At 46.7% G+C, this 12,582-nt stretch overlaps 1 protein-coding gene across 12 annotated transcripts in view; it reads right to left on the bottom strand.

Annotated features, from left to right (window-relative positions):
- LOC142580151 (uncharacterized) overlaps positions 1-12,582 on the bottom strand; it is a 750,235-nt gene that overhangs the window by 173,904 nt on the left and 563,749 nt on the right. For all 12 annotated transcript variants that reach the window (XR_012827590.1, XM_075690998.1, XM_075691004.1 and 9 more), the window contains one exon: positions 5,621-5,785. Coding sequence is in view for 11 of the 12 variants with exons in the window: in XM_075690998.1 (XP_075547113.1) it covers positions 5,621-5,785 (165 nt within the window). In the remaining variant the exon portion in view is untranslated. The remainder of the gene's footprint in view (positions 1-5,620; positions 5,786-12,582) is intronic.

The following is a 12,582-nucleotide window of genomic DNA, read 5'->3' on the forward strand; positions in this document are numbered from 1 at the left end:
CTGTGTGCCAGGACACGAGTCGCCTGGGAATAATGAAGTTGCTGCACAAAAGAAAGCTTATTGACGTGTTTCCAAACCTTTCTATTGCTTTGCGAATGTACTTAAGCACACCTGTGGCAAACTGCGAGACCGAACCATCGCTTTCCAAGTTGTCGCTGATAAAAAATCACTTTCGTTCGAGCCCCCTTGACGACAAGGTGAACTTGCTTGCTATCATGTCATTGAAAGTGACCTCCTCTGCAATCTATTCTTCGAACAGACTATATCTGATTTTGCCAAACCGAAGGCGCAAAAGATGCCATTTTAAAAGAGGACTGCTTGCGCAATACATGAATAGTTCCAATAAGTTTGTTGTGTCGCCTCCCAGCCTTCTAGTTGCCAAAGAAACGCTGAGCAGTGTAATTCAAGATATGCAAATCATCGTTGTTCGTCTCTTGTTTGTTCTTCTTGTGATATTTAGCGTGCTTATAAAGAACTGTATTTTTGTTGTTTTTGATAGTGCCACGTTTATTTGGTGTCGTCCTTGCTTGTCTTACCTTTAACGAAAATATTTTCAAATAATGTTTTGTAACTACAGTTGGTAATTTTCATCTGTATTCTAGTGCATTTTTATGGTGTTTGATTTGCCTTAAGTATTGTATATATCTATTGCATATTTATAGAGCAACGTGTATAACGATTGCTGCAGTCTGATGCTTGAATTTTAATAAAGAATGTTTTGGACACAGCCATGCGTCTCCTCATAGAATTAAACTTAGTGATGCAAACAAAGCCTAGCTTCAGAAGGATCGACATCTGAGCTGTATTGTCTTCTCTACGTTCTTGTTCGTCTTGAGTGCACTAAACTTTTCCTTAAATCCTAGCTTTTGCTGAAAACAGAATGCAGATTAATCACAAAGTGAACATATGTGTTGGTGTTTACAACAGCACGCGTTTCAAGCAAGCTCTTTTGTTTTCCTTATAATAATACCAATAACAATAATCCCGTTGATCGCACTTCATTCTTTTTAATTTGGTGGAATTAAAATGAAACATGGCATATTTCCAGTAGTGTAGCAGGCGAAAGGGGGGGGGGGTCAGTATAGGGAAAGGGGGCCTGCATGCGCATTAGCCCAGGGCCCCCCTTTTTCTTAATCCGGCCCTGGCCCAAGGTGAATATCGAATAGCAATATATTTGATTGAAGATTAAAAAACACCAAATACAGTAGTCCCTCGTTATAATGAAATTGCTTTACTCGAAATTTCTTCCGGTCCCGACCCAAATGCATGCATTACATGAAGTCCAGGGTCTGACGGAATCCCCTCTGGTCGTGATGGTACATGACGAAAATGAGATGGCACCGACGAAAAAAAAAAGGGGGGGGGGGAAAAAGATGAAATGATGTTTCAGCTCCGCCACGGAAGCCTTGTTCACAATGCGGCAGAACGATTTTGCGTCGCTCTTTAAGTACAGTGCATGAGCATATGGAATGACGTTTCGGCTCCCCTACAGGAGCCTTGTTCACAATGAGGCAGAATGATTTTGCATTGCTCTTTAAGTATGCTGCATGAGCGTATGGAATGACTCATGTACCGTACTTAAAAGGCGATGCAAAATTGTTCTGCCTCATTGTGAACGAGGCTCTCGTAGGGAAGCCGAAACGTCATTCCATCTTTCCTTTTTTTTGGCCGGTGCGATCTAATTTTCGTCGAGCCATACTACTTGAAGCACACGAAGAGCTTGACCCGCTTAGAGCGAAGTGGTGAGCGGAGGCATCGCTGCCGCTGAGTGGCGGCAACCTTTCGCACATGCAGTGTCAAATTCATACTGCCGACGAATTAGTCTCATGCAAGCACAGAACAGGCCACAAAAGTACCAAACCCACGACTGATGACTGCCTAGTAATGGGCGCCAAGCGAGTGCTGAGGGCCCCCAGCTGTTTACTGCAGAGTGAACGAAAGCTGCCAAATGCCATGGTGCAGCGCACCCACGCTGTTAATCTCGGTCGCAATGGCATTGCTAGTGTCCCCCGTGATAAAACCCACATCAAAATAAAGTTTTCCGGATGTGTTGCGATGCCGGAAAACCGTGGTCTCTTGGATGCTGAAAAGTGGCCAAATGACTGTGAGCAGATTTGGAATGGGAAGAATGACCTGGAATGGGAAGAATTGGGGATAAGAGTTAATGGAGAATACCTTAGTAACTTGCGATTCACTGATGATATTGCCTTGCTTAGTAACTCAGGGGACCAACTGCAATTATTGCTCACTGACCTGGAGAGGCAAAGCCGAAGGGTGGGTCTAAAAATTATTCTGCAGAAAACTAAAGTAATGTTTAACAGTCTCGGAAGAGAACAGCAGTTTACGATAGGTAGTGAGACACTGGAAGTGGTAAGGGAATACATCTACTAAGGGCAGGTAGTGACCGCAGATCCGGATCATGAGACGGAAATAATCAGAAGAATAAGAATGGGCTAAGAATGATCTGAGAATCGCAGGCATTCTCAGATCATGAACAGCAGGTTGCCATTATCCCTCAAGAGAAAAGTGTATAACAGCTGTGTCTTACCAGTACTCACGTATGGGGCAGAGACCTGGAGGCTTACGAAAAGGGTTCTACTTAAATTGAGAATGACGCAACGAGCTATGGAAAGAAGAATGATGGGTGTAACGTTAAGGGATAAGAAAAGAGCAGATTGGGTGGGGGAACAAACGCGAGTTAATGACATCTTAGTTGAAATCAAGAGAAAGAAATGGGCATGGGCAGGACATGCAATGAGCAGGGAAGATAACCAATGGTCATTAAGGGTTACGGACTGGATTCCAAGGGAAGGGAAGAGTAGCAGGGGGCAGCAGAAAGTTAGGTAAGTGGATGAGATTAAGAAGTTTGCAGGGACAACATGGCCACAATTAGCACATGACTGGGGTAGTTGGAGAAGTATGGGAGAGGCCTTTGGCCTGCAGTGGGGGCAACCAGGCTGCTGCTGCTGATGTTGATTCCACGGGGTGCGCTTGATGAGCAAAGTTTTACTGCTATAAGGAGTACTTCTGGCATTGAAACGTGCTGGACAGCACAAAGGAAGTGTCCCTCCGATTATAAGTGCCATGTTTGACATGAAGAGCTACGTTAACAAATCGGGAAGACGACTTTGGGAAAGCCGGTCTAGAAATTTGTTTGCCGCTCGCCATAATCGGCCTGCATTGCAATAAAACACCGCCCCTAGCATCGCTGCACTTTTGACGGGGCAAATTGACCAATACAGTAGAACCCCGCTGTTACGTTCCTCACTGTTGCGTTTTCCCGGCTGCTACGTCGTTTTCATCCGGTCCCGGCATAGCTTCCATAGGATCCAATGTATAAGGAACCCCGCTGTTACGTCGTAGCTGTGAAAATGTTCCCGCATGATACGTCGCAACTTAGCCCCCCGAACCCGCCTGGGCTAAATTAGGCAACGCGCTCCAACCGCCATTTTGGCTTTTGACGAGTTTTGGCCGAACTTGGCTATGGAACTGGCTGCAAGAAGCCGCACGCCAGTTCGAGAGGCCGCCACCGAATTGGCGTGCGGCTTCTTGCAGCCAGCTCCATAGCCAAGCCTGGCCAAAACTCGCCAAAAGCCAAAATGGCGGTCACATACGACGACTACGTGGCCGTGGACGTTGTCGTCGTGACGTCAGAGTGTCAGAGCATCGCCGAGATCATTGGGATCTTGGTCACGAGTGAAGTCGCAGACTGCGATGCACGAGCCGCATGATGCCGGGGAGTTGCCAAATCGTAGCTTTGGAAAAGCCGTCGCGGCTCTGGACCTCCTCCGCAGGTATGTCGCACCTCACAGCGACGCTGACAGCAATGCGGCCTTCCAGGCTATTGAGAAACGTGTCGTGATTTCTAGCAAGGGAAAGAAACGGCAAGCCACAATTCTGGACTTTTTTTTTAGGTCCTAAGCGCACTCTGTGGAAATAAATTGTCTATAGTTGAAGCTGCACTTTTTTTCATTTATTTTCGGAGCTTTCCTCACTGTTGTGTTTTCCCGGCTGTTATGTTTTTTTTCCCCGGTCCGGTGAAAAACGTATGAACGGGGTTCCACTGTAACTTGCCGAAAACAGGAAAAATCCGAGTGTCACCTGCGGCGAGTCAGGCTGTGAACACGGTGGGTCAACGCAAGCTCGTGTTTCCCCGGCGATTTTCTCGTGCTGGTCATGCTTGATTCACGCCATCCGACTTTAGGAAAACAGTCTAAATGCACGGCAGGGTCATTTAATTTTGTTCCTAGAGATTTGTCAATAACGCAGATGCGACGGTCCGTGCCATTGTCGCCAATTACAATTGTCCGAGCCAGGGGAAGATCAACAAGCTCAAGGCGATCACTGTGGAATTTTTACCTGCAAACACAACTGTGGTACTGCAAGCGATGGATCAGGGCATCGTTGAGACCATCCGTAAGCTGTACCGCAAGGCTCTTTTGCAGTGCATGCTCACAGCGTATGACGCCAGCAAGAGGTACAACACTGATTTACTTGGTGTGATCCATTCGCTGAACTTTTCATGGCAAGAACTTGCACCTTCAAAGGTTGCCAACTGCTTTGCGCGCGCCGGCTTTTCCCGTGCCATCGTCAGCGACCATGATGATGACCAGCTTGACGATGACTGGACTTGCAGCGATCTGTACGAGGGTGTTCATAATATTGCTGTCCAAGAGATAGAAGGAGACTTCGAGACATTCGTGTTGTCTGACGCTGCTGCTCCCATGGTTGCCCGAGTGAAGGATGCAGAGGTGATTGATACTGTTGGTGGTTCCGACGAGGACGAAGAGCCACATGAAGTGCCAACTATGGTGCAGACATGGGAGTACCTAGTCAAATTAATAATTTGTCAAACCTCAACTAAAATATGTCACCACTACCAGGAACCCTTGTCATACATTTAATTCACTCAAATACGTACAGAATCGTGCGACTGGATTTATTCATTTTTCGTATTCATATGACATCAGTGTTTCATTGTTGAAAGCAGAATTCAGCTTTTTCATTGCTGCCTTGCCAAGCTATCTCTTTACCACAAATTCTTTTACAGCTCACTGAATTACCCTTCTTACATGGTGCCACCTTCCTCATCATATCAAAGCGCACCAGCCATCAACTGCAAGTTGCTCGTCGTCACACACAAACCACGACATTTGAAGCTCCATTTTTTCTTCGAGCAGCGAAAGACTGGAATGACCTTCCCTGCAATGTTGCTATCATCACGCCATTCGGAATTTTGGGGAACTATTTTGAGTAGTATTTTCTCGTAACCACTTGCTCTTCCCTATGTAGATGCTACCCACTCTTTACATGTAATACTAATTAAGTGGAGTGAATGATCTGTTGAATGTTAAGGCTGTTAGCCTTAACAGCACAATATGGCGAGTATGCAGCGCAGTCAAAACAAACATGCACAAGATTGCCAAGAAACAACTTGCGAGAAAGCACAGGCACTTGTGAAAATGATTACCACCAGTGAAGCCCTGTAAGGAATGCAGTGTGTGACTTAGCCTGTCACAAACAATGCTCTGAAGCAGTCACCCATAAAACAACACCAACAGGACATAGCTTTATGAACAGCCTTTTGTGGCTGACAAGCGATGCTTTTAAGAAAGTGTACCTGAGAATGCGAGCGCAGCCGTCTCCACAAGCGAGTGCCAGTAGGCCCAGACGGTCCCCTTCCTGATGGCAGCCAGAAGGGCACCAATCCAAGCCGGCCACGAAGCCAAAGTCATGCGCAAGGCACAGACCTAGCCGTGGTGACATGCCTCCCTCACGTGGACCCCTGTGGGTAAGTACACACACACACAAAAAAAAGCACATTGGGGGAGCATCACTCCACACAACGTTATCGAGAATGTGAGGAGCTCAAATCTACCTTATACTACATCGGCTCCTTAGCCCAATAGGTTGGAGCAATGCATCGAGAACTTATCAGAACGTTGATGGGCTGCTGTTGATAACCTACCAGTGCGCTTCAACGCTTCACTTCTCGTGGCCTCCTCATGACACCCTGTATCTACACAGCACACTGAAGTTGTGAGTCTCACGAAATCTCATATGGTCGAGAAGAATCATGGCGAAAAACAGAACAGACACCGCAAAAGGTTTCGCCACAGTGGTGGTGAACTAGTCCGCCTTGGGCTCGAGTCAGATCAAGTCCCAGTGCCAACAGGAACCCACCAACTTTTCTAATGGGCGCTTGGTTGTTTGGCAGGGTTCTTATTTTGAAAGGGGACTCTATTGTAGAGATTTCAAACATCTCTGGGCATCTCTTGTCCCACCACAGTGATGGTGAAATAGTCGAGCATCTGTCGCTGCTCTGAGAGGCAGACAAGTGCTGCTGCTTACCTATCCGTTATATGGGTACAAGTGCGCTCCCAGCCTGGTGCTCTGCCATTACGAGACCTCAACACTTAGAAATGACTGTTTCTCCTCAACCTGAGGGCACCCCCCCCTACTGAATTTACTCGATTGTAACACCAGTCTTTTTCTTGATTTTCATTCCTTGAAGTTGACTCTCGTGTTACATTCAAGTAATAGTGAAATTGGTCATTCGCAATGTTATGGCAACACAGCCTATTGGTACAAAGCCTGCTTGAAGAGACGAGCAATTCTGATGGCTGAGGAAATAGGAAACTCTGCTGTGGCTCACCGGCTTGATGTTAACAATTCAATGATTTGCAGATGGCAAAGTCAGCAGGAGGCCCTCTTAAAATGCAAAGCCAATCAGAAAGGCTGCTGTGGACCTCATCGTTGCCTGGTGTGGTATCCTGAATTAAATGGCTGTGTGGTCTTTTAAGAAGTGTTCAATCTTAAATGAGCTCAATGGCACGGATGATGACTTGATCAGGAAGGTGGATAGCAACAAGGGGCGCTATTCCGAGGCTGTCAAATTTGCAAGATTATGTCTGTCTTGGCACGAAACCCTCAAAGTACAGTAGAACCTAGTTGATATAATCCTGGTCCTTACAATCTCCCGGCACCAATGCTTGCGATTGAGCAAAAACAATGACTCAATACAGTCATATTATTTTTTACCAGTCAAGACATTCCTGGAAAACACAGTCTTTCTGCACCAACATTCAGCACATCGCCAAACAGCACTTGTATGGTACGTTTTGCGGCAGTCAAAATGCTCTAAGCACCTGCAATCTAGAGAATTATGTGCCCGCCATGGCAGCTTCTCCACATTACGTGCCTGCCCGGCTCACATGAAAATGCCGGCACGCACTCAGTTTTCTCTTCCGGTACCAGCAATCTTTCCTGCGGGTCTCACACATCACATTTGTGACTGTTGCCGTGAGCTCTATTGCGATAAGCTTCTGCACTTATTTGTGTGGCATAGTGCCACCGGTCCCTGCTGCAGGCGGTGCAAAGTGAGCGTTGCGTTTCGCTCAGCCAGCATCATATTCTGGCGTCACTCACCAGCTCGATTTCATTTCAGTTTCCCTTTGCCATCTTAAAACACTACACAATATGAAAACAACAAAGCGCATCATGGGTCCCAACAGCCCAAAGCACGCCCGCGTCTCATACAGCAATGATTCTCACAGAGTGGGCATGTCTAAACTTGGTGCCGAAATGCCCCACCTGAAGAAGCTCCTGACAGAGGCTGCATTTGAGGAGCATGAATGTAAGCTTGCCAAAGCTGCAAGAAAACTACGACACACGTCTCGGGCCACTCGGGTCCCACCAACTTGGTATGCAATGCTTTGCATTAGGCAGATGTAAGCTACAATTGACCCTACCAAACCTTTTAGTGTCTACGGACTGTACATTGTACCGGTGAGTACATATTTTTCCAAGACGTATGAACGAGATTCTACTGTATACTGCACAGTACCACACCCTTGGTGCGATGACAGCGAGCTTGGCACAGTGCCAGAAACTTGGCTGCAGATGCATCTGGTGCCGAGCGATGTGAAATTTCGCAAAAGCGTACTTATCACCGAAAGTGATTGCATGAGAACACCCCCCAAGAAAAGCTCCTCCACCTCACACGAGTGAAGAGAACAAATTTTCGAATTGTGATTGTATAGATACCGTTTCTTTTCCCAGTTTATCTTACATTACATTCGTGGCTTTATTTTATTTCATGTGACCGGAAAGCCAATCCCCTTGTTACAATCATGCATGCATTCTGTTCGACTAAACACGATAATAGGTGATTTGGGATGCCATGTGGGAAAATTGCTGCCATGACAGTGGCCCTGACCCCCTTTACAATGAAACAGTGAGTGCCCTGTGATGGAGGGAATCAAATCCACAGCCAAGAAGGGTGCTTTACCCCTAGGCCAGTTGTGAACAAGGCTCCCACAAGGGTGCCAAAACATCAAGTTTCTAAATTTTTTCACCTTGGTTAGCATCTCTTACATGGCACATCCGTGTACAGCTTCAAGAAGATCAATCAAACTTGAATCCTAAAGCTTGCCCTTGCTGCTAATCATGTTCAAAGTTGTGGATATTATCTGAACCGTGTTTACAAGGAACCCTACCCGTGGCTCTTCTATCATCTTCAATACTTATTGCAAGCATGGAGGGAATAAGAATGGAGATATTTGCCCTCCTTAACCACTATAATGGCAGCTCTGGAATCTCTGTACATATTTCCACAGGTACTCATACTTCCTCTACTCTTTAGTATTTCTACTTAAAGAGAGTATGCAGCTTCCGCAGTGAAAAAAATGGCCAAAAAATAATTTTTTTTTAAACCACATTTTAAGTTTCTATATGGTACAAGTACAATTCTATACATTCTATACAATTCTCAACAGCCAGAACTTACTGGCTGTTGAAAATTTGAACAAAAATTGACTCGCCATTCTGGCCCTGTGAAAGTGGATGTCCAGCAAAGCTGTTGAAAATCGCCACTACAACTGCTGAGGGGGTCTTACAATACTTTATTGCTTTAGAGTAATAGTCATTTTGGCATTTGGCCACTGGTCGTATTGCCATTTCTTTTCCCTTAGCTGCTCCTCGTGAGGCCTAACTATGCGTTGTCTATCCACAGCGGTGCAGCAACAACAATGAATTTCTTCATAATTGTATTGCGCTTAGTGACACTGAAAAAGACAAATCGAAAAAATGCATGGTGTTGCCTTACATGCATGGACTGTTACACAGAATAAAAAAGATACCCAACACCTTGATGTTCAAGTACTGTTCTGCGCTCAGCAAAAACTAAAAGGCATGTGCAAGAGGGTGAACACAAGATCCAAAGAAGAAAAAACTATGTGCTACTATCTGTCAGACTAAGCATGTGAAAAAGTGTGTGGAATGCTGCGCTAGTTCAGTGGATTACAAAATCCCACTGGACTGTGAGAAAGTGTACATTGGGCCAACCAAATGCTGTCTAAACAACATATTACGGGAGCACAAATACACATGCCAGCTTCTGACAAAGCCTAGCAAATTGGTTGCGCACAGCAAACAGTGCAAATGCGCTCCGCTGCTAGAAAACACCATAGTCACTGGCACACCAAAAACAAAGAACGAAGCGAGGAACATTGGGAAGCACTTGTGACAGCAAAAGAAAAAGAGAAGTGCATAAGCACTTCGTCTATCATGCTCATCGAAGCTGAGGTCGAGTTTGCAGGGCGAACGGGTGCAAGTGAACAATGTTTTTCCAGCCCACCGCACCATTCCATGTTGTCACCTTGTCATATCTTTTTATATGTCCTTCTGCATTCCCGCAGAAGCACCGGACTAGTGCGAGCGCACCAATCACTTCGAAGGATGTGGGCAAAGGACCGTCGTTGCTTTCTTCCTTGTGCCCACGTTCACTTGTGTTTGGTACGATGTCGGCAACGTAGTCTTGGTTTTCAGGCTCTCCTGTGGTCGTGACACTATTATTTGAACTCACAAACTCGTCCATCGTTGATTCGTCAACAGCTTCTGGAAATTTTGACAGCTCGCTTCAAACTTCGGCAACACCGGCAGCGGCTTCTTCGCATTGATGAGAATTTACAGTCATCACTGAACACGTAGAAGCCGGCACGGCTGAAGCAATTTTGGATGAACCCCTCGTACATGGCCGTGCGTACGCGTTGGGCGCCACGGGCACTGGGTCGCAAGTTTGGCTGCTTTAGCCATAATCTCCCTCTTATTCTTCAAGATCGTGCTGAGAGTGCTCCTCAGAATCTTGCACGCTGCGGGGACATCCAACTTCTTACCACATTCAACCTGATCTATGATTTGGAGCTTCACTATGAAAGGCAAATTCTGCCGCTTCATCACGGCAACACAGCGGGAGAGGAACCATAAGGCACACACACCATGAACAAGAAAAGCAGCGACACAACTCGCACTTGGGCCATCTTGCACGACTAGAGCACAAGAGCCCCTGATTGGCTATCTGAGCAAGTGCTGCAGGCGGGCCAGGATAATTTTTCGCAGTGGGGTGTCGACGGCTCGTCCGAGGTAGCGCGGTCACGGTAGGGAGAATGGTTGGATGGAGCCGTGCCGTCGGGTTTCGCTGCCGCTGAAGTCAACTTCTGGGGGCATTTTTCCGCTGCTTGACGTTCGATGTATCAAAAGTCACTGCTATTTTCGTTCAATGTAAGCGTAATTTTTGCTATATATACTCACTGTAAATATACTGTGTCCAGAAATTGTTCGATATTGTTCCCTTTCGAGCTCACTTAGATAGCTTCAAATTTTCTTTCTTGCCATTTACCATTGAATTGTGGAACACGCTGCATACTAATCTCCGAGAATTGCCACTTGAGCGTTTTGTAAACGAAGTTGGTTTACATGTGACATGTTGATTGCATGTTACCTTGCTGTACTTACCCACTCCTGCTATGTCTCAATTTTGAGACAGAAGTATTTGTAAATAAGAAAACAACAAAAACAATAATTCGATGTAAACAGGTTCGACATAGTCGGGTTCAAATGTATTAAAAAATTTCGTAGTCTGCACCACGTATATCCACGTTGTGTTCCTCATGTTCGTCCATTACTTCTGTCAGCATAACACTAAGCACAAGACAATCATGAATATCCACCAACTAGCCCTGTTCATTGCTTTATTAAACAATCAAATCAGTTGCCAGGCTGGTTCTTTTATACACGAAAAGCTAGTGATGTCACTCCCCATGTCGTAAGCTGCCATTGTCGCAGCAGCTTGCGTAGCAGTAGTCTCTACTGGGAAATGTATGTGGGGAGGCTACATTCTTCGCATTGTTATCAGGAGTGCCTTATCATCAATGATGTGGTTCAGGTGCTTGTTCTTTATTGAAACAAATACTGTGCTGTATGCAGTGGCGTAGCAACCGGGGGGGCCGGGGGGCCGTGGGCCCCGGGTGCACGGGGCCAATAGGGGGGGGGGGGGGGGTTGTCATATACGTCTGAAGACACCCGAAAATTGTCGATATCCGCGCCTTCCTCGACTACACCCGCGGGGAGGGGGGTGACAGAAGAGCTAAGGGCCCCGGGTGCCAGACAACCTAGCTACGCCACTGGCTGTATGTTGTATGCATGATACCAAAGAATGTATGCACTTTTCGCTTCAATTGCTGAAAGTTTTTTTTAATCCCTGAAGGCATTTTTTTCCAGTGAGGACGTGCCTCGAACAATTCCGACCAACTAAAGGCTGTAATAAGGAACACAGGTAAGCCACATGCGAGAAACATTCACATGTACTCTGTTGAATGCTCTAGTGTGAATGATAACAGGGTGTCTACCAAGTTGAAATTACAAATTCCCTGAGTTTTCCAGGTTAGCCCCGAGTGCCTTTGCAAAATTACTTGAGTGACACAGAACCTTGTTTTACATCAAGACAGGCTGACACCATGTTGCCCAATGCTGAAAAACAACTTACAGTGGAATCTCGATGATACGATTACAGCTAATATGAATTTCTGGATGATACGAATTTTTCTGTGGTCCCGGCCGAGCCCCATTACTTTGCAACGTGCTAAGGAATGGTTGTTACGAATCAATTTTCGACCCGCGTCGGTTGATACGAAAATTGCCAAAGACACTTTGGAAATTTGAAAGTATGCTTGGCGAAAGCCAGACGCTGCTGCCGTTTGTGCTCCGCTTCTCTGGCTTTGCTGTTCGGTGAAATGGCCGGTCGCTGCTGCTGTCTGCGCTCCAATTCATTCGCTTTGGTGTTCGGCGATATCGCCTGTCGCTGCTGCCACTTTCGTTCTGCTTCCTTGCCTTTGGTACCCGGCGATCTAGTCAGTCGCTGTTGGCGTTTCCGTTCTGCCTCCCTTGCTTTTGCATCTGTTGACATGTTAATTCGTTGCATGCGCATTCGCTCATTGTTCCTCTGGTGTTTGGTGTTGCGGAATCCGGCGTCTGCTGCCGCTTTCCCGAACCGCTTGGTGCGCAATCACTGGGCCGCTTTGGAGCTATGGGTCTCGCTCGACTGCAACGAGACGTCTGATGAAGGAGCGGCGGTGCAGCTGCCACCGCCGACGCCCGCGAGCTCGTTCTACCGCTACGGCGTGACGTCACGGTTGCTATGCGCAGCTGCGCCCCCCACCGGCGCGCCGGTTGCTAAGGAGGGGAGGAGGTTGCGCCGCTGCGCGGAGGAGAGGCCACAGTTGGCACGATTCTAGTGCACAGACG

Source organism: Dermacentor variabilis, chromosome 4 (genome assembly GCF_050947875.1).
Source record: "Dermacentor variabilis isolate Ectoservices chromosome 4, ASM5094787v1, whole genome shotgun sequence".
Classification (NCBI taxonomy): domain Eukaryota; kingdom Metazoa; phylum Arthropoda; class Arachnida; order Ixodida; family Ixodidae; genus Dermacentor; species Dermacentor variabilis.